The sequence below is a fragment of the Artemia sp. Qi Xiang Cuo genome, chromosome 2 (genome assembly GCF_049724085.1).
Source record: "Artemia sp. Qi Xiang Cuo chromosome 2, ASM4972408v1, whole genome shotgun sequence".
Taxonomy (NCBI): Eukaryota; Metazoa; Arthropoda; class Branchiopoda; order Anostraca; family Artemiidae; genus Artemia; species Artemia sp. Qi Xiang Cuo.
Window position 1 is genome coordinate 16,135,371 of NC_142795.1, and position 23,149 is coordinate 16,158,519.

General features: G+C 35.2%; 1 protein-coding gene across 1 annotated transcript in view; it reads right to left on the reverse strand.

Moving 5' to 3' along the window:
• Positions 1 to 13,239, reverse strand: part of LOC148954943 (calcium-activated chloride channel regulator 1-like) — an 89,444-nt gene extending 76,205 nt beyond the window's left edge. The window contains exon 1 of the mRNA XM_089099226.1: positions 13,024 to 13,239. Within this exon, the coding sequence (XP_088955352.1) occupies positions 13,024 to 13,167 (144 nt within the window). The 5' untranslated portion in view covers positions 13,168 to 13,239. The remainder of the gene's footprint in view (positions 1 to 13,023) is intronic.
• Positions 13,240 to 23,149: the final 9,910 nt, after the last annotated feature.

Consider the following 23,149-nt stretch of genomic DNA (forward strand, 5'->3'; position numbering starts at 1 on the left):
ATTTTTTCATCTCAGATCAACTAATGCTTCATTATTTGGTAATCAAATAAATTCAATTAATCGTTTATAGGGGAAATTAGATCTTTACCGGGATTTAATCATGACTCAACACTTTTGTAAAGCACGAGAAAAAAAAGTCATATCATACTATTCAAAATAATTTTGTAAGAGAACAATAACCCAAGGGAAATTCATAAATGCCTGATTCCAAAATATACAAGTCATCCTAAGTTCAACTTTGGGTGGTATTGTCACTGATCAAACAAAATTTCGAAGTTGAGTCAGCTTTGAGTTTTGAAAAATGATCTTTCAGGCTAAACAATAGTGATCCAAAAAGATTTCATCCCTATTTGCTATCATGTCAAGGATTAAAAAGCTGATGACACGCGCAAAAAAAAACCCTACATCAAAGGTATTGTACATCTATCCACTTTTAAATAGATAAATTACCAACCCTAAGGCATAGTCTCTACAAATATAAGAGCGAAAAAAGGGTGTGAAGTCATACCTGGTTAACCCACATATGCAAGGCCGTATCGAGGAGGGGGGGGGGGTCGGTGGTTCAACCCTCCTCCCGAAATGTTTGTCTAACTCATAAACACGCAACAAAAATGAATATAAACAAATTTTTATACATTTTAAGTTTTTTTCGCTACCCCCCCCCCCCCCGAAAAAATCCTGGATACGGCCCTGCACCGAATCCCCCTTTATACGACCTTGCATTCTTATTGTTAACTCCCCCCCCCCGAAAAATCCTAAATATGGTCCTACACCGACCCCCCCCTGGATATGGCCTTGCATACTACCCTGCACATTTGAGCCCTAAAAATCCAGGATTAAGCAGTGCAGATGCACATCCGAGGAAATAGGCCTTAGGGTCTCTCGTCTGCATCCAAAAACCTCAGTATAATCTACAATTTCTTATAATTTCCAAACAATTTCAAACAATTTGTCTATTTTTTATATTTTTTGGAAAGTGTGTCACCCCTTGAAGTAAATTAGAAAATCAATGACAGAATCAACAGATTGAGATGTTGAGATTTTCAGCAAAGTTTTGCAGATGTAGGCTATTTCGTAGGAGAAATCTCAGCTGACTAGAGGCGCATTTGTGTAGATTGATTTTGGACAGAAGCGCGAATTCCGAAAAAAACGCCATAAGTACTCAAATTATATGGAATATATGATAAAGTGCACAAATCTCGTGACTTGAGCTGAAAGTGCATAGTCCTAAAGCCCGTCCCTCAGCGTGCACACCTGCCGGGATAGATGTGTCTAAGGCACATCTAATAAGACGCAATGTCTTACTGTGGAGCAAAATTCTTGGGGTTTCTTGAAATTGGATGAAGGGGCTATAGGACGAGTAAAATGATGAGATAAGCTTTACTCTAGATAAAATGTTTACGACAGCATTCAGCTGTGACGATGAGCTAGAAGCTTGATCGTCCATAATCAGCCATTCTGCTTGCACTTCTTAGTAAAGAAAACGGAATTGTTATAACGGGGTGGAATAAGCATTGCTTCGTTATTTGTTTCGTAGGTCTATCACGAAAACAGATATATGTTTCAAAGAGCACAATGTATTTTACATTCTCTGAATTTTCCTTCTTTATTCTAGTTTTTCTTTGAGTATGATGACTATTTTTTATTCTGGGTAAGGAGGAAGTTAAAAATACCATAGACCAAGATCGAGCGTGGGGAACCATCAACAATCTCCGCTTCTATCTTCAGCGAACTGCTTTCAAGCAGGTACGAATTAAATCAAGCCACAATCTATGACAAAAAGCAGAATAGAATTCAAAACGGAAATTGAATTTCACTCCGACACCCTTTGTCCACAATTTCAGTAACGGTTAAATGAACACGAAAATGGTCAGTATTTTATCACATATGCGGTTAATCTGTTCGGATTGATTGGTTTTATTGACACTTTGATGAACATTTTTCGGTATGACAGTCAACCACAATGACGACAGCTCGACAAATTCGTTCATGCAACCCGTCTCCACCAAGTTTGGATGGGAAACTAAGTGTAGGTGGGTTTCTCTCAGAATTGATGGAAAAAATAAATTGGGTGGTATTATGAACTATTTTAGCTTTATTTTAGCTTAGGGAGGCTGTTCAAATTAGCTATGAAGCACTAAACAATGGTCTCAAGTAATGTTCCTCAGTAGTAGTTTCGATTTGATAACTTAGGGAGGTTGTTCAAATTAGCTCTGCAGCACTAAACAATTGTCTCAAGTAAAGTTACTCAGTAGTAGTTTCGATGTGATAACTTAGGGAGGTTGTTCAAAATAGCTATACAGCACTAAACAATGGTCTCAAGTAAAGTTCCTCAGTAGTAGTTTCGATGTAATTACTTAGGGAGGTTGTTCAAATTAGCTATGCAGCAATAAACAATGGTCTCAAGTAAAGTTCCTCAGTAGTAGTTTCGATTTGATAACTTAGGGAGGTTGTTGAAATTAGCTATGCAGCAATAAACAATGGTCTCAAGTAAAGTTCCTCAGTAGTAGTTTCGATGTAATAACTTAGGGAGGTTGTTCAAATTAGCTATGCAGCAATAAACAATGGTCTCAAGTAAAGTTCCTCAGTAGTAGTTTCGATTTGATAACTTAGGGAGGTTGTTCAAATTAGCTATGCAGCAATAAACAATGGTCTCAAGTAAAGTTCCTCAGTAGTAGTTTCGATGTAATAACTTAGGGAGGTTGTTCAAATTAGCTATGCAGCAATAAACAATGGTCTCAAGTAAAGTTCCTCAGTAGTAGTTTCGATGTAATAACTTAGGGAGGTTGTTCAAATTAGCTATGCAGCAATAAACAATGGTCTCAAGTAAAGTTCCTCAGTAGTAGTTTCGATGTAATAACTTAGGGAGGTTGTTCAAATTAGCTATGCAGCAATAAACAATGGTCTCAAGTAAAGTTCCTCAGTAGTAGTGTCGATTTGATAACTTAGGGAGGTTGTTCAAATTAGCTATGCAGCAATAAACAATGGTCTCAAGTAATATTCCTCAGTAGTAGTTTCGATTTGATAACTTAGGGAGGTTGTTCAAATTAGCTATGCAGCAATAAACAATGGTCTCAAGTAATGTTCCTCAGTAGTAGTTTTGATTTGATAACTTAGGGAGGTTGTTCAAATTAGCTATGCAGCAATAAACAATGGTCTCAAGTAAAGTTCCTCAGTAGTAGTTTCGATGTGATAACTTAGGGAGGTTGTTCAAATTAGCTTTGCAGCAATAAACAATGGTCTCAAGTAAAGTTCCTCAGTAGTAGTTTCGATGTAATAACTTAGGGAGGTTGTTCAAAATAGCTATGCAGCAATAAACAATGGTCTCAAGTAAAGTTCCTCAGTAGTAGTTTCGATGTGATAACTTAGGGAGGTTGTTCAAATTAGCTATACAGCAATAAACAATGGTCTCAAGTAAAGTTCCTCAGTAGTAGTTTCGATGTAATAACTTAGGGAGGTTGTTCAAATTAGCTATACAGCAATAAACAATGGTCTCAAGTAAAGTTCCTCAGTAGTAGTTTCGATGTAATAACTTAGGGAGGTTGTTCAAATTAGCTATGCAGCAATAAACAATGGTCTCAAGTAAACTTCATCAGTAGTAGTTTCGATGTAATAACTTAGGGAGGTTGTTCAAATTAGCTATGCAGCAATAAACAATGGTCTCAAGTAAAGTTCCTCAGTAGTAGTTTCGATTTGATAACTTAGGGAGGTTGTTCAAATTAGCTATGCAGCAATAAACAATGGTCTCAAGTAATGTTCCTCAGCAGTAGTTTCGATTTGATAACTTAGGGAGGTTGTTCAAATTAGCTATGCAGCAATAAACAATGGTCTCAAGTAAAGTTCCTCAGCAGTAGTTTCGATGTAATAACTTAGGGAGGTTGTTCAAATTAGCTATGCAGCAATAAACAATGGTCTCAAGTAAAGTTCCTCAGTAGTAGTTTCGATGTAATAACTTAGGGAGGTTGTTCAAATTAGCTATGCAGCAATAAACAATGGTCTCAAGTAAAGTTCCTCAGTAGTAGTTTAGATGTAATAACTTAGGGAGGTTGTTCAAATTAGCTATGCAGCAATAAACAATGGTCTCAAGTAAAGTTCCTCAGTAGTAGTTTCGATGTAATAACTTAGGGAGGTTGTTCAAATTAGCTATACAGCAATAAACAATGGTCTCAAGTAAAGTTCCTCAGTAGTAGTTTCGATGTAATAACTTAGGGAGGTTGTTCAAAATAGCTATGCAGCACTAAACAATGGTCTCAAGTAAAGTTCCTCAGTAGTAGTTTCGATGTAATAACTTAGGGAGGTTGTTCAAATTAGCTATGCAGCACTAAACAATGGTCTCAAGTAAAGTTCCTCAGTAGTAGTTTCGATGTAATAACTTAGGGAGGTTGTTAAAATTAGCTATGCAGCAATAAACAATGGTCTCAATTAATGTTCCTCAGTAGTAGTTTCAATTTGATAACTTAGGGAGGTTGTTCAAATTAGCTATGCAGCAATAAACAATGGTCTCAAGTAATGTTCCTCAGTAGTAGTTTCGATGTAATAACTTAGGGAGGTTGTTCAAATTAGCTATGCAGCAATAAACAATGGTCTCAAGTAAAGTTCCTCAGGAGTAGTTTCGATGTAATAACTTAGGGAGGTTGTTCAAATTAGCTATGCAGCAATAAACAATTGTCTCAAGTAATGTTCCTCAGTAGTAGTTTCGATTTTATAAATTAGTGATTTTTTTCAAATTAGCTATTCATCAATAAACAATGGTCTCAAGTAAAGTTCCTCAGTAGTAGTTTCGATGTAATAACTTAGGGAGGTTGTTCAAATTAGCTATGCAGCAATAAACAATGGTCTCAAGTAAAGTTCCTCAGTAGTAGTTTCAATGTAATAAGTTAGGGAGGTTGTTCAAATTAGCTATGCAGCAATAAACAATGGTCTCAAGTAAAGTTCCTCAGTAGTATTTTCGATGTAATAACTTAGTGAGGTTGTTCAAATTATCTATGAATCAATAAACAATGGTCTCAAGTAAAGTTCCTCAGTAGTAGTTTCGATGTAATAACTTAGGGAGGTTGTTCAAATTAGCTATGCAGCAATAAACAATGGTCTCAAGTAATGTTCCTCAGTAGTAGTTTCGATTTGATAACTTAGGGCGGTTGTTCAAATTAGCTATGCAGCAATAAACAATGGTCTCAAGTAATGTTCCTCAGTAGTAGTTTCGATGTAATAACTTAGGGAGGTTGTTCAAATTAGCTATGCATCAATAAACAATGGTCTCAAGTAAAGTTCCTCAGTAGTAGTTTCGATGTAATAACTTAGGGAGGTTGTTCAAATTAGCTATGCAGCACTAAACAATGGTCTCAAGTAAAGTTCCTCAGTAGTAGTTTCGATGTAATAACTTAGGGAGGTTGTTCAAATTAGCTATGCAGCAATAAACAATGGTCTCAAGTAAAGTTCCTCAGTAGTAGTTTCGATGTAATAACTTAGGGAGGTTGTTCAAATTAGCTATGCAGCAATAAACAATGGTCTCAAGTAAAGTTCCTCAGTAGTAGTTTCGATGTAATTACTTAGGGAGGTTGTTCAAATTAGCTATGCAGCAATAAACAATGGTCTCAAGTAAAGTTCCTCAGTAGTAGTTTCGATGTAATAACTTAGGGAGGTTGTTCAAATTAGCTATGCAGCAATAAACAATGGTCTCAAGTAAAGTTCCTCAGTAGTAGTTTCGATGTAATAACTTAGGGAGGTTGTTCAAATTAGCTATTCAGCAATAAACAATGGTCTCAAGTAAAGTTCCTCAGTAGTAGTTTCGATGTAATAACTTAGGGAGGTTGTTCAAATTAGCTATGCAGCAATAAACAATGGTCTCAAGTAAAGTTCCTCAGTAGTAGTTTCGATGTAATAACTTAGGGAGGTTGTTCAAATTAGCTTTGCAGCAATAAACAATGGTCTCAAGTAAAGTTCCTCAGTAGTAGTTTCGATTTAATAACTTAGGGCGGTTGTTCAAATTAGCTATGCAGCAATAAACAATGGTCTCAAGTAATGTTCCTCAGTAGTAGTTTCGATTTGATAACTTAGGGAGGTTGTTCAAATTAGCTATGCAGCAATAAACAATGGTCTCAATTACTGTTCCTCAGTAGTAGTTTCGATTTGATAAATTATGGAGGTTTTTCAAAATAGCTATGCAGCAATAAACAATCGTCTCAAGTAATGTTCATCTGTAGTAGTTTCGATTTCATAACTTAGGTAGGTTTTTCAAAGTAGCTCTTCAGCAATAAACAATGGTCTCAAGTAATGTTCCTCAGTAGTAGTTTCGATTTTATAACTTAGGTAGGTTGTTCAAATTAGCTATACATCACTAAACAATGGTTTCAAGTAATGTTCCTCAGTAGTAGTTTCGATTTTATAACTTAGGGAGGTTGTTCAAATTAGCTATGCAGCAATAAACAATGGTCTCAAGTAATTTTCCTCAGTAGTAGTATCGATTTTATAACTTAGGGAGGTTTTTCAAATTATCTTTGCAGCAATAAACAATGGTCTCAAGTAAAGTTCCTCAGTAGTAGTTTCGATGTAATAACTTAGGGAGGTTGTTCAAATTAGCTATGCAGCAATAAACAATGGTCTCAAGTAATCTTCCTCAGTACTCAGCTCCTGTTGCTCTTATTAAAAAAAAATAGATGCAAGGCAAGGCAGGCGTAACTATTCTTAGGTTTCAAAAGACCAATATAACATTTTCAGGTTACATAATCTAAACAGATAGATGTGCAGTCAATATTATGTACCATACCATTCCAAATTATGTATCTATTTGACCAAATTTTGATAAATATAGTCAGCTACTAGCTTCTACATAAACTAAAAGAAATAGAATTCAAGAAAAGTGATAATGTTTTTTTTTTATATCAAAACCTAATAGGAAGAGCGTCAGCACAGGCGTAGTACTTACTTGAATCAGGCAATTCCAAAGATGATTTATGTTTTAAAAGGGGAAACATTTTAAAAGCGTTAATTGCTTTAGCATTTAATAGAATGATCTCTTTTCACGATGCCCCTAATCTTGCTATATATTGTTTTATGTACATGTTTTCCATTCCCTTCGAAGTGTTATTTTGTCTTACATAAGTGTTGGGTTATTGTAACGGATATGTGCACTTATTTTTGCCCAATGTGTGGAGATGTGGATAATTTAACTCATTTTTTGGGGTTTTTGTAAGTGACTGTTGAGGGTTGAAATTTTGCGAAACTAGTTCGGATGAAAGGAATAAAATTAAATGATATCATTTTGAGAGGGATAAAGAAGTTAGAAAGGGTGGTTGTATCCTGAAAGGTGCATAAAGGCTAATTTTTTATTTATTTAGCTAGGAATTCCAGATTTTTTGTTCTTTTTAATTTTCTATAGGTGTAAATTTTTATATTAATTACGGCCTGTAAAAACTTTTATTGTTAGTAAAAATTTATTCATCTATGGCTAACGGCTTTCCAATGCAATAGTTATTATGTGAGAAAAAAAAGTGGTTATCACAACTTGCTAAACATAATTAAAAATTGATTTGAATCTATACAAAACCATTTCTATTCTTTGAGTCTTGTATTGCAAATGAGAATTAGTAATTATAAATGCATTTGAAACATCCTTTTATGAAGATTGCTAAAGGCTTCGAGAGTTGTGGGTTTGATTACCAAATTCAATCTTATAAATAGCACCGATATTGGACAAGGGCAGCTTATACTAAATGTAAATTCTTGTTTCGCGTGAGGTAGGAAACAAATTATGGGTTTCATAAGGCAATAGAATTACCGTGTCATTCCAAGAGTGTTATTACCCTTCGCATTGATGCTATTTATTTTTTTTATCTCGAAACTATTTCATAAGTGATTCTAGTCTAAACAGAGAAACTTTAATAGCAATACACAATACAGTAATTTAATAACACTAAAATAAGGCATTTTCAACTTTCTACAGCCTTTACAACAGTGTAACTCACAAAAATGTTGAAAAATTAAAATATATTTTTAAAACCTAGTGCGGTAAAATTCTTCCCTGTCCGTCACCCCCTTCCCATTTGAAGCCACTGCTTTGGGACATTTCTATATTACAGTGTTTTCATTGAAAAAACAAACAAACAAAAAAAACAAAATGGTCCCTCCTAGATTTTAAAGAATACACCCCCGCCTACATTTCCTTGAATTGACGCCACCGAGTGTAGAAGAATTCAAGAAATTTGCAGATGGAACAACTATTAGAACAATGCTTCTGCAATAAGAATTCTTTCGAGGTGTCAGTCACTTTCAAAATCCTGTACGCCTGGTGGTGCAAGAGACGCGTGGCTCGTGACGTGACATATATGGTCTCAAGAGGGGCAGCGTGAAGGAGCTTTGCCTCGCAAGATGGAAGAATTGGCACTCTAGATATGCACGAGGGGATAGAGAGCGGGCCACGTATCATCTTCTATATCAATAGGATAGCCTGTTTCTGCTCGTGAATATCTCGAGAATAAATATATTCAAAATGAATAAAATTTAATGAAAAAATGATGAAAATATAACAATTCGCTTAAATTTTGGGCTTCAATTTGGAGATCTGAAGTTAACTCCCTCCTGTTTAAAGGAGAAAGTTTATAAACAACATCAGTAATGGTGCTTCTTTGCAGCCACGTAAACCTGAATCTAGTTTTAGGCATAAGCAAATCTTTGATGTGTCAAAAACTTTTCAGGGAGGGGACACGGATTCCGAGGTCCCTAGTTCTTTTTTAAAGTATCCCAGGTACGGAAGAGCTTATTTTAGCCCATCAGCACAATCAAACTTTCAATTCAAATGTTTTCAAAGGCATTGGTAAATAAAACGCTTGCAATTACCCATTAACTACATTCGTTGACCTCAAAAAATTTCTGTTCGTTTTAAGTTCTAATGTCGATCTTTACTGTCAGTTGAAAAACTTTTTTGTGCATACAGGAGTGTTTTTGCATTTGAAGCATTATATACATAGTCAGAGTTGCCACCACTGTACCATCAAAGCGCTAGAATAGCCCAAATTTGCGTGCTACATTACAATTTTCGGTGCTACATAAAATTGACTGTAATAGTGCTAAAATAGCACTTTTGTGCTACATGTGGCAACCCTCAGTACGTCCTACACATGATGAAATAGTGCTAAAATAGTTTTTTTTCGAGAAATTATCAGACCCTCCCCGGTTAGCTCCTGCAGACGGAGCTTCCTCATCCACTTTTTCCCACAAGGTTCTCTTACTCCATAAAAACTAAAATTTCGTTGACAAATTAGACTTAAATCAGTTGGATTAAATTGACTTGAAAAACTGTAACTAAAGATAGAAGTGTTAAGGTTTATTTTTCATAGATGTTGTTACAAGTTTACAGCTCTAACTTGCGCCGAAAGGAGAAGATGCTTTATAGAACTGAATTCATTGTTATCATATGCAGGGCCGTATCCACGATTTTTGTTCGGGGGAGGTTACAAAAAACTCTAAAAAACGCATCCAAAATTTGCTCAGATGTATTTTTGCTGTTTTTAAGAATCAGTAAAAAATTTGGGATGGGGATGCAAATCCCCTTAACCCCCTCCCGGGATACGGTTTGATAACATGCATTCATTCTCGGGACCAAAATTACGATATTGCTTTGAACTGTTGTTAAACAATGATCTAAGCTTGTTTAAAATATAAGAACAAATCAAAACTAGAAATGTGCATCATTTTTACGTCATAAGTCAAATCAATCATGCAGTTCTCCAACATGAAGAATGAAACACTACAATAATCGAAGCATAGTCCCACTCAATCAGGGGCGGATCCAGGATTTTTTTAGGTGGGGGGGAATAGGTTGATCCAAAAAATTTTTAGGGGGGGGGGGCAAAACAGGTTGATCCGATAATCTTGCGTTAGGAGAAAGTTTAATTAACGCAAACTTGAGTTAATTAAGTAAATTACACTACTTTAGACTACGCTACGGGGGGTGGGAGGGCGCCCCCCTGGATCCGCCACTGCACTCAATACCCTATTTTTCCTATCATATCATAAGAACTATTACAATGGAAGCCACCCCACACTCTAATTGGGCCAGCCATAGTCCTAGACTAAAGGATTTGGGGAAAACATGGATTAAAATGGAGGGGCCTTGGTTTGGTCCCTTTTGAAAATAGGTTTTTCTGGGAAAGGGAAAATTGTCTCTTTAGATAGTGGTTTCAATTTATGAAAATTAGGGAGGGGGACATAAAAGGAATTTTTCAGAATCAAGGAGAGTAGGCTAATTTGTAGTGTTTTAGTCTTTTCAACGAAAATACAAAGAAAGGTATTTTCAATGAAAACACCCCCCAAAAGTATTTTTCAAAATATCGGAGGGAACACCCCCTCCCCCAACTTACGCCACTGACTTTAGGAATGATTAGCCATATATTAGGAAAAAATGCTGAATAGTATATTTTGTTGTTATGTTTCCTTTATTGAAGAAATCTTGCTGCAAAATTATCCTATAGAACAAGTGAGGGTATACAAATGATACGTCCTTCCTTGATCTATGAACTGGAAATCATATCCTTATGCCCCCCTAAGGATAATCTCATGCCTATCTGTATGCCTAAGGATAACAATAATCCTTTAACACCCTCGAAATCATATCCTTTTCAAAAGGATATGATAGAAACCCATCAAAAGTTACGCGCCTGAGAAAATTTGGCTGATTTTCAAAAAAGAGGGAAAGACCCCCTAAAAATTATAGAACCTTAATGAAAATCACACCATCATATTCAGCGTATCAGAGAACCCTACTGTAGAGGTTTCAAGCTCCTATCTACAAAAAAGTGGAATTTTGCATTTTTTGCAAGAAGAAAGATCACGAATGCGTGTTTATTTTTTTATTTTATTTTTTTCCCAGGGGTGATCGTATCAACCCATTGGTCCTAGAATATCGTGGGAGGGCTCATTGGAACGGAAATTAAAAGTTCTAGTGACCAAAAAAATGGAGGGCAACTAGGCCCCCTCCCACGCTTATTTTTTTCCCAAAGTCACCCGATCAAAATTTTGAGATAGCCATTTTGTTCAGCATGGTCGAAAATATGATAAATATGTCTTTTAGGATGACTTAACCCCCCGAAGTCACCGGGGGGAGGGCTAAAAGTTATGAACTTTACCCAATGTTAACATATAGTATTGGTTATTGGGAAGTATACAGAAGTTTTCAGGAGGTTTTTTTTTTCTGGTAGTGGGGGGGGGGGGTCGGGGATTATGTTGGAGGATCTGTCCATGAAGGAATTTTGCATGGGGGAAGGGAAATTGCCATGAAGGGGGCGCTTGACTTGCCAGCATTATTTATTGGTTATTGGGAAGTATACAGACATTTTCAGGAAGGATTTTTTTCTGGAGGGGGGGGGGGCTAGAGGAGGGGGTTACTCTGGAGAATCTTTCCGGGGAAGATGTTTCTTTGGGGTAAGGGACATTTCTATGATAGGGGCGCCGGATTTCCAAGCATTATTTAAAAAACGATCAGAAATTAAATATAAAAAAACAAGTTTTTTCAACTGAAAGTAAGAAGCAACATTAGAACTTAAAACGAACAGAAATTATAACGTATGTGAGGGGGTTCTCCCCCAAGTCAATACCTCGCTATTTACGCTACATTTTTTTTAGTGCTTTCAAAAGAGCTATCTATTATAATTAAAAGGCCTTTGTGATTCAGGGGTTTGTGAATAAAAATTTTTTTTTAACTTTTAATGTAAAGAGCGTGGTATTGACTAAGGGGAGAACCCTCTCATATACGTAATAACACATACGTAATAAAAAAAAACAATAAAAAAAAAACAAGCGATACGGCTCAATAGTAATCGACACTTTTAAAAATAGAATTTTGATGTCAATAAATGTATCAAAAGAATGTGTTTATAATGCTGATTCTAAATATATAAATTTTATTAAGTTTAGTATTACTCATCAAAGGCTACGAGCCTGAGAAAATTCACCCGATTTTTCAAAGAGAGAGGAAACACCCCTTACAAGTAAAAGAATTCTAATGAAAATCACACCGTTAGACTCAGCGTATCAGAAAACCCTATTACATAGGTTTCAAGCTCATATCTGCAAAAATCTGCAACTTTGTATTTTTTGCCAGAAGAAAAATATACGAATATAGAAGTTAATTACGTAAGTTAATTTGTAAATTACGTCATAACCAAATTTAGAAACATCCATTTAACAAAAGAAAAGTAAAATTTTTATGCAATTTTTGTTTACTTATTCAATGACGGTGTGCCAAAATAAAAGCTGCATTAACTAAAAAACGATCAGAAATTAAATATAAAAAAAACAAGTTTTTTAAACTGAAAGTAAGGAGTGACATTGAAACTTAAAACGAACAGAAATTATTCCGTATATGAAAGTGGCTGCCCCCTCCTCAACGCCTCGCTTTTTACGCTAAAGTATGACTCTGTCTCACAACTTTATTTTTTAAAACAATAAAAAACTTTAGCTTAAAGAGCGAAGCGTTGAGGAGGGGACAGCCCCTTTCATATACGGAATGATTTCTTTTAGTTTTAAGTTTTAATGTCGCTCCTTTCTTTCAGTTTAAAAAACTTGTTTTTTTTATTTAATGACACATAAACAAGATCTTATTTTAGGGTGAGTGGGATAATTATAATACATGCACAACGAGGAGTTTACAAGAAGAATGTGTGAAATGATGAGCAAATAAAAATGAACACTTGATATTGCTTGCCTACAATAGGTGTGTGTTTGTTAAACCTGGTTGGATGTATTTGGCCAAATAAAGTTAGCTTTAAAAACAGTGTAAGATACAGTAACTAAATGCTAGGGGCACCAATTCAACAAAATGTAGGTGTTTCAAGGATTTTGTTTATTTTTTAAAAACGCAGATATAAAACATATTTTTAAACCTGGGGGGGGGAGCAATTTATTTTTCATCTCGATTTTTTTTAATATAATCAGTTTTTTTTCAAAATTCAGGGGAGTAGGGGATAAATCAACCCCCTATGCCAACTGGTACATTTATAGTTTTAAAATTTCCAACTGAATAAATACCTCAATCTCTCTGAAAAATATGTCACAATCCAGTGGCTCTTCAACGTTCGATTCAATTGCTACAATTACGTCTTCATATCCATCTTTTAATGTCACTCCAAGGCTTGCCGAAACAAAACAACAAAAAATCAAAATCCACAACATCGTTCCTCGCAGCACTATCAGGATTCTTCAATGTTAGCCACTTCACCTTGGTTTCTTGTACCAACTCCTTGAACGTGGAAGAAGGTACTGCTTCGGAGACAGTTCGGAGCAACTTGCGTTGCGGATGGACAATACAGCACACGTCACTGGAGGGTACAGGTATAACGAGGAGCCATCAACAGCTGGATAGGTGATTAGGTTGAAACGTTAATTAAAAGTGATAGGATCAATATGCTCATATGAAGAACTGAGTTAGATCGGGTTGTCTGACTCCACGTTTCTCATTGTGTGGAAAGAAACCATTTGGTTTATTTATTAATTTGCAGACGGAACGCGTCCCTTCTTCTCAACCATTACTGAAACTAATTAAAGATGATACTAAGATACTGGCAATTGGCAGGCAAAATCTCAGTATTAGGCTTTTGAAAAGTTTTATAAAAATTCATTCATTCAAAAAGTTCGATTTAAAAAAGCCAAATTTAGAGCCGATGTCAAAACTAAGAATACCTTGAAAAAAACATGTACCATGAGCTAGATGAAAAATGATTGTACGATACGTGTTTTAAAGCGGTGCAAGACGAAAATGAGGCATCTGGTAGTTCCTAAGTATGAAAGATTGTATACAGGGACAGTGATAACGAAAACTGGCCCAGGCACGGCCGTGCCCAGGGGGGGGGGGGTTAAGGGGGGTTTGAACCCCTCCTGAAATGTTCTGTTGACTCGTAAAAAAGTAACAAAAAAGGATATAAACAAATTTTATATGCGTTATTTGAGGTTTTTTGTGTAAACCATCCCCCCCCCCAAAAAAATCTTTAAGTAAAAACCCCTCCGAAAAAAATCCTGGGTACGGCCTTGGGGTCAGGGGATATATTTCTTCGCTTTCTTGCTTTTACCTATTTTTTAACCTTTCTTCTTTAGTCAAACCTGTGCACACAAAGTAATTAAGTCCCAGCATTAGCTCTACCCGTGAAATATGTGCATATTGAAATAAAGAAGATTTACGATTATAAATTAAAAACTAAGTGGCATATAATAAAATATTGCACTGGGTCTTTTTGTGGTTTGTGCCCCGTAGACCCTGGTCCCAGCAAAATCGATTCAAAATGCGGCTCTAGTGTTTGTTATATTTGCACATTCTACGCTAATAATTTTGGTTTCTTATTTTTATGAGTTTTGGTTTTTGTTATAAGAAATCACCATTGACAAGACTCGCAACAGATCAGTGTTAATGCTTGTGCCACAAATCCTTCGGGACAAAAGAGACAAGGCTAATCATGTTGTTTTCGCACTGCGCCGTAGAACCTTTCGCAGAAGCATTTAAATTTTATGTTATGTTCAAGGTCGTATCCAGGATTTTTTTTCGGGGGGGGGGGAGGGGGGTACTCAAAGATTTTTCGGTGGGCTTACACAAAAAAAACTAAAAAACGTATTACAAATTTGTTTATATCCAATATTGTTACGTTTTTACAAGTCAGACAAGCATTTGGGGGGGCCCTTAACCTGGGTACGGCCTTGGTTATGTTATGTAATCTTACAGAGCAAATTTTGTCCGTACTGTAGGCAGTAGGCTACCTAGTAGTCCGAGTGCTGCGTAGAATTTTACGTTACGTATGCTGATTTTACACTACGAATCAGTAAAGAGAGCATAAAATCAATTGAATGTCTGTATGAGAAATTAATAAATTTTGAAATTAAATTAACAAACTTTTCCAGAAAGTCTTTTGTGCTTGATCGGAACTTGAACATATCTCAATTCAACATCTTATTTTAGAATAGTTTACCTTTGATGATTATGACGATGATTATGATTGTTTTATGGATTTATACACTAGCCTAGTCTGAAAGGAAGTGTTTTAAGTGCAAAAGATTAAACTTAATGCAATGTAACTGAACCAGTTATCATGGAAAAAATACAGGTGTAGTGTGAAAGCCACTTTACGCTCTCCTAAGTGCGAAAAGTTTTAAGTGCGAAAAGGTTAAACTTAATGCAACGTAACTGAGCCAGTTACCATGGAAAAATTACGTTTTATGTGAAAACCGCTTTAGACTCTATTCCAAAGTTACATGAAAATATCGGATTGACCCCCGGAAACACATGTAGGCGTCCTGTTTTAGATACTTCGCTCAAACCTACATTCGCATTCTTGACTATTACTAAGTATACCGGCTGACTTATAATTGACCACAGGATTGTACATTTAATGCAACTATATTACCATTTCCTCCGATCTACTTTTTATATCTTATTGTAATCTTCCGATAAAATGCGTGTGCTAACCTCAATACCGGCTGCACAAATTATGTGATTCGAGTGGACAAAGGGCTGTTCGCCAAGTGCCACAAGTGTACAAAATTAAAAGCACTCTGTGCAACATATTGTCTATTCATTCGGTGTGTAAAAGCCTACTTAGCAGACAATACCTTGCTAAATAACGATTAATTGCAGAATTGGTTAACTGTTCTGTGAAGTCGATAGGGTTTGTCTTCAGCTATACTCATGGTTCCCAAAAGGAGCTATTTCCTCTTTCACAGTAATTTTTATCAAGGCCATGTCAAAGTCAGCAGTTGCTTAAATTTTGCCAGGCATATTTGAAATCTTTATTCTCTTAATAATTAACAGACGTTGATATTCGACCAGATTGTGGTACTAAGGCACGTACGCAGGAATTTGTTTTGGGAGGGCCCAAACACTTCAAATCACTTATTCTGTGAAAAGTATCTGAAAATTATGGGAAAATAAAAAAAAATCGTGAGATTTCGGGGAGGCCCAGGCCCAGAGACCCCACTGTCCGTACGTGCCAGGTGGTACTAGCTCGTACTTTGCAAAAAAAAACAAAAAAACAAGGGGCGTTTTCAAAATCAATGACATAAATTCAATGCCTCATATCGGTCCCCCCCTTAAATCTGAAAAAAGTTTTACCCCCCTCTAAGTTTATTTATTATATAATAGCTTTATCCCCATAGTAAATCCTGTGCACATACTGCGGAGAGGGGGCTCTGGGTCATCACCTCCTAGTATGCTCAAATTTTTCCTATATGATCTCTTACAGTTTCCACATGATTCATTGAATTTTGAGTTTACGATAATCTAAGATAACTAACCTCCCCAAGACTCCACCTCTCCTAGTTGTAAATATCCCCGTGCATGTTCAATCAGATCTGTCTAGGTCTGATAGGACACTCCCCAAAATGCAATCCTGGCCAACATTATCCTTCCAATTAAACATCTATTGCACTTGTTTAACGTGATTTCTTCTTTATGGGAATGAGAGCTGGGTATAAGTGAAAAATGTTTTATCTCGAGAAAAAAAATAGCCGTTGCTATATTTTTCCCCACTTCCAGCAGTTAGCCTTTGTTTTATCTGTATGTATTATGCTTCACAAATGCCTGGTAAAATAATACTTATTAGAAAAATATTGCTTTCAGATAATAGTAATTTTTTAAGCTACTAAATATAATTAATATTTTAAAAGGTTTTATATTTAATTAGTCAAATACAGGACCGGTTTACACCGGCCCTACAGTCAAAAAAATAATCTTTTGGTATTTTCATTGAAAATGTATATTTGGTATTGCCCCCTTCTTCTTTTCATTTTTGATGATTGACGTCATCCTGCTAAAGTATCTATGTTATATAAAAAGTTAGAACACAAACTCAATACTGAACAAAAGGAATAATGTTCTACGAAGCTGACTAATACGCCGACTCTTTAGCAAGTAAGATCCGTAGACAATCAAATGAAATTGTAAAAAGGTAAAGTGCACCCTTGCAGTTGGTGCAATGTTTAACCAAAAACACCAGACCGAGGATTACTTTTGTATGCTTTTCACGATTATGTGAATGAGTGTTTTGGAATTCTACTGCTAGATTAAGTTCTTTTCTGCTTTGTTTTTCTAATTTACTATCCAAAAGACAAAGGCAACTCTCCATAAGCATAACATATCATCATTGATTTCGTAACGTACTATTTATATATATCACTCAACTAGGATTAGCCATATCAAAGAGGGATAAAGGACATCAATGCGAATCAATTTCCTCCTTTTAATTGCGATTGGAGGAGGGAAAGATGTGAAAAGAAAACTATCTCCGCCTCTATTCTGCAGAGATTGACATTCATGCCCTGATACAAACTTCTGGCAAAGATGGTTCAATGCGAATCAATTTCCTCCTTTTAATTGCGATTGGAGGAGGGAAAGATGTGAAAAGAAAACTATCTCCGCCTCTATTCTGCAGAGATTGACATTCATGCCCTGATACAAACTTCTGGCAAAGATGGTTACAAAACTGGGAAATGATGAGGGAAAAACGGTGAAGAAGAAAAACACCGAAGGCATTGCACAGTTTACCTCGGGAATCGCGCGTCTAATTGTGTAATTTTGTGAGAATTTATTGAAACTCTAGACCTTTTGAGTTACCATGTAGGCCTACAAAGGGGTGCATAAGTCACCTCTATCATTTAGAATAAAATATCGTTTTTCGGAAATGAGTGTACTTCATTAGTATTGCTATTGTTTAGTTTAAAGATTACAATTTAAATTTTAACTTATATATAAAAGAAATGTCATTTAGTGTGACATAATCTTATGACATAACCGAATTATGTCAAGTAGCCAGGAATGTTGTTGGGACTTCCTCGTTGCTGTGCTCTACCTTTTCAGTATTTTTAGGCGCGGGTACTGAACGCCCTCGTCAAAGTCAAAACCTATTACCACCAACAGAGCCAAGTTCTTGAAAAGAGTTCTTCGAGTCAAATTTTGTAGGTTCAGTTGGAGGATGCCTAATAATGAAATGATGTATAGAAGACATCGGTGTTCCAACAACTGGTCGTCCATTTTCAAAATAAAATTCAATGTACAATCCTATAAAATGTATCATCAACGTAAAAGCAAGCAAGTAACAACTATAAGCAATGTAAGATACCAGGATCATATGCAAATTGTAAGAACATTGAGTGATTCAAAATGAAGAGAGGTATATGGGCGAGTCTCACATAAATCTTGCCATTGATGATTACTTGTATCAAAGATCGTAAATACGGTCTAAGACAACAACAGAGAAAATATCCAGAAAATTGTAGGCTTCTTACCACCTGTAGGAGAAAAGTCATTAGCTAAGTTTGTGCGATCATTAGAGGATGCATGCCGCTTGAGTATGGCAGGTTAACTGCCAAGTTTCCTTATTTGCTTTTAGTCTCCTGATGATTTTAGAAGTTAATTAATCAAATATGCTTTTAGACTCACTTCTGTATGAAATTTATCTTAATTAACTTAAACAAAACTAAATTTGAAGGTTATTAGCTAAAAACCTGACTAATAATCTCTGAAAGGCTGAAAATATTGGCAAATATAATTGCGCTGCGGAGTATCACTGCTGCACTCGTATTTTTTTTTCTTCTTTTCTTATCAGCTGTCTGTAGCTTAGTAAGAATAGGACACGGGAATTTGAAAGAAAAAATCCGTACTTTAATCATGAAATGGAGATGACAAAACTTCTTTGTAGTTTGCGAAATTTCTTGTAGTTTCGAAAATAGATATATTTTTTCCAGAAAAATGTTGGGCTCGCATAGAGCAAGGGACTATTCCTTCAAGTCGTGACGTAATAGATTATGTAACAGCTTTAGCTTTCTACGAAATTGGAAAGGTTGATGTGGAATTTCCGATTCTTTTTTGTTTCTTGTCTAGAATTTTCGGTGTTGACTAAACTTCCTAAAATTTTGCATGCGTGTAAATCTTGGGCACAGAGAAAAACTGAAAAGCCTATCTACAATCATAATCACATGCATGGTTGTCAGGTTTTTGGCAGAACGTATAGCCCAAACTGGCGCAATCACTAGGCCAAAAATTGCCCAAACTAGCAAACGTTATCTTATTATGTCCTATTATAGCGCTATTATGGGTAAAACCAGGAAAAAGTACAATCGACATATCATATAGCCTACACATAAATGTAGATCAAAAGCAAAATAAGAGCCTTGTGAACGACCAAAAACTACCACCCCTCCACGTATGCCGTCGTAAAATTGACTACTGCTTTGCTGAAAGCAAAAGGGTAAATTGTCCTTTACACCATGCACACCATGGATCTTATTGAAAAACAGTGTTGTGTAAACTTAAAAGAATACCCAGTAAAAAAAAAACAAAATTCACCCCTTTTGTTCTACACTTTTAGCACACCATACTCATGAATTTACCAGATAAATATGCTCCATATAGGCTCAGGGGCGATAATTAATAGAGGAACTGCCCACTAAGCGGCTGTTTTATTTTTTCTAGCAGTGAGAGAATAACCTTTTTTTTTTTTTTACTCTCAGTAAAGTGCTATTTAATTTATGACGGCTAAAGTGGAGGGGCGATCATTTTGTTCGTTTTAAGTTTCAACTTTGTTCTATCATCCCATTTATTCCATGAGGCGTGTATACCTAAATATTTGGCATTGTTAGGCATTCAATCTTTATCCATTTTGTTCATAGCCTACAGTAATAGAAAATCAGACTGAAACCACAATTACAGAAAAGTTTATCTTTACTCAGGGTTAAAATAGGTGTAAACTTAGGGAATGTCTAAAGGGCTTAGGGAATGTGAAAGATTCCATATGACCTCAAAAACTCCCGCTTCTTCGACTTCACTTGATTATTTGCATTTCTTAAACTTAAACATCGAATAATTAAATCTCTGGAACAAGAATTTTGATGAAACAAAGGTTTTGACAACATATTCCGTCCCCAGAAAAACATACTCTAGTAACTAAGATGGACGAAATCAATTGAAAGCCCATTCTCTTTCTAGTTTTTATTTTGACACAATTCATGACACTGAACACGCGCTCCACAAAAGTTATATATATATATATATATATATATATATATATATATATATATATATATATATATATATATATATATATATATATATATATATATATATATATATATATATATATATATATATATGCACCGCAGTTGAGGGAGGAAAGCCATGGCTAGGAGATTGTCTACTCTAATCAAATTTTTAACTTTGATTCGGCTTTTTTTGCTTATATTTAAATTGGGTTAGAAGCGCTGTAAATAATTTTTCCGGGACACCACCAACCCTATGAGTGGCTCTGTCTACAGTTGCAATTAAGCTAAATTACCTTATCTTTATTTCTGTCTGACTGCAAAATTCTTCTCCTTGATTAAACTTTGACTCTTTGTCACAAACCTACTTTTTAAAGTAATTAATTAAAAAAAAACTTTTTCCACATAATAAGTTTTTCAAAGAAAAGTAAAAACTCCATAAAACCAAAAATGAGCAAAAATAAAATCAAATTATAACCTTAATAAAAATAAAATTACAATAAATAACCGAGTCAAACTCAAAACGAGCAGAAATTAACATGAGGACGGCTCAAAACCTCTCTGCCTTCCCAAGGTCAGAACATAATTTGAACTTTACGAAAAAAATATAAATGTTTTTACTTTTATAAATTTAATAAATCAAATAATATTAACATTTTGATTACTAAATATCAATAGCCTATATGCATATTAAAATGACAATGCACATTCATTTGTATTTTTTTTAAAGTAAAGTGCAAATTTTGTTCTGGCCTTGGGATGGTATAGGGGTTTTGAGCCCCACTTATGTTAATTCCTGCTCCTTTTGAGTTTGACTCGGATATTTATTGTAATTTCTGTTTGTTTTGGGTTTCATTTATTTATCGATTCTGATTTTTGATACTTTGACGATTGGCAAATTATTTTACTTAAGTTTTGCTCATTTTTTTGTTTAATGGAGTACTTTACGTTACTTTAAAAAGATAATTTAGTAGAAAAAGTTTTTTTTAATTGATTTTTTTTCGTTTTATATTGACATAGTCTTTTCAGGGGAAAATAAAATAATTCTTTAAATCCTTTCGTTTTTTAAAGACTTTATTGGCCTGCTATTTGTATGCAGGAGAAAAATTTTCAGTAATTTTTAATAACATACACCCTTTTAAAAATATGGACACAAATAGTAGTGTTTAATTTAGTTTCATACCTCCTCTAGTTGATCTGAAATAGAAAACTCGATACCATTCGCAAAAAAAAATCTGTTTACTTTCTTTGATAACTTGGATACACTTACGCTATTTTGATTTTGTTAAATTTTAAGAGCAAATGTAGCCCCGAAAGTTTGATTATAATACCTTCAGTTGTTCTTGAGATACTGCTGAGATGCCTTATTGGGAATTAGCAAAAACACAGTGCATTTTGATTTATCTTAAGGCAACATTTAGTTTTTAAACATAATGGGCAAATGGCAGGCTGGGCATGGGAGGGGGACTAGTTTCCTTCCCATCACTATCGACAACTAAAAAGGGCATTAGCCCTTTCTGTTTTCAATCGAATGAGCCCTTTTCGAAGTTCCTAAGACAACTCCTTCTATAAGAAGTGCCCTGGTATAAAAAAAATAATAATACATTGCACCCACATCGCCTCGCTCTTTACGCTAAAGTTTTTTTTATTGTTTAAAAAAATAAAGTTGTGAGAAAGTCAAACTTTAGCGTAAAGAGCGAGGCGTTGAGGAGCGGACAGCCCTCTTCATATACGGACTAATTTCTGTTCGTTTTAAGTCTCAACGTCGTTCCTTACTTTCAGTTAGAAAAACTTGTTTTTTTTATTTAATTCTTGGACGTTTTTGAATTAATACAGGTTTTGATTTTGGCTCACCGTACTTGAACAATTAAAACAAAATTTGTATATTAATTTTACTTTTATTTGGTTAAATGGCTTTCTCGAAACTTGTTTAATTTTATTTACGAACGATTTTGTTAGTAATAAATATAGCCTACGTCACTTACGAATTAACTTACGCAAATAACTTCTATATTCATAGATTTTTAATACGTATATTAGGGGGCTCACCCCCGAATCAATACCTTGTTCTTTAAGCTAAAGATCGAATTTTTTCCAATTCTTTAAAAATGACCGCTTAATCACAATCAGTTGATCAGCTGAAATCAGTTGAAAAACTTGTTGTTTTTTTTATTTAATTTCTGATCTTTTTCTTTAATAATACTGGGAAATCTGGCGCCCTGCCTTTCATAACAATGTCCCTTCCCCCATGAAAACTTCCTTCATGGAAAGATCCTCCCATATAACCCCCGACCCCCCCCACCTACCAGAAAAAATACCCTCCCTGAAAACGTCTGTATACTTCCCAATAACCAATACTATATGTTAACATTGGATAAAGTTCATAAATTTCAGCCCTACTCCCGGGGACTTCGGGGGATTAAGTCATCCTAAAAGATATTTTTATCATATTTTCGACCATGCTGAACAATAGGGCTATCTCAAAATTTTGATCGGGTAACTTTGGGGGCCTAGTTGCCCTCCATTTTTTTGGTCACTTAAAAAGGGCACTAGAAATTTTAATTTCCATTCCAATGAGCCCTCTCACAATATTCTAGGACCACAAGGACGATACGATCACCCCTGGGAAAAAAAAAAACAACAAATAAATACGCATCCGTGATCTTTCTTCTGGCAAAAAATACAAAATTCCAAATTTATATAGATAGGTGCTTGAAACCTCTACAGTAGGGTTCTCTGATACGCTGAATATGATGGTGTGATTTTCATTAATAACTTTTAGGGGGTGTTCCCTTTTTTTATAAAACCAGCCGAATTTTCTCAGGCACGTAACTTTTTATGGTTAGGACTGCATTTGATAGAACTTATATATTTGAAATAAACATAAAAATCAGATCCTTTTGATGTAGATATTGGTATCAAAATTCCGTTTTTTAGAGTGTCGCTTACCATTGAGCCGGGTCGCTCCTTACTTATAGTTAGTTACCACGAACTGTTTGAAAATGTCAAGCCTTCCAATCACTTTCGACAATTAAAAAGGCACTAGACCTTTCGATTTCCAATCGAATGAGCCTTTTTTGAGTTTCTACAACAACGCTTTCTATAAACATCTTATATGTCCCCAGTGCATAAATTACAACCC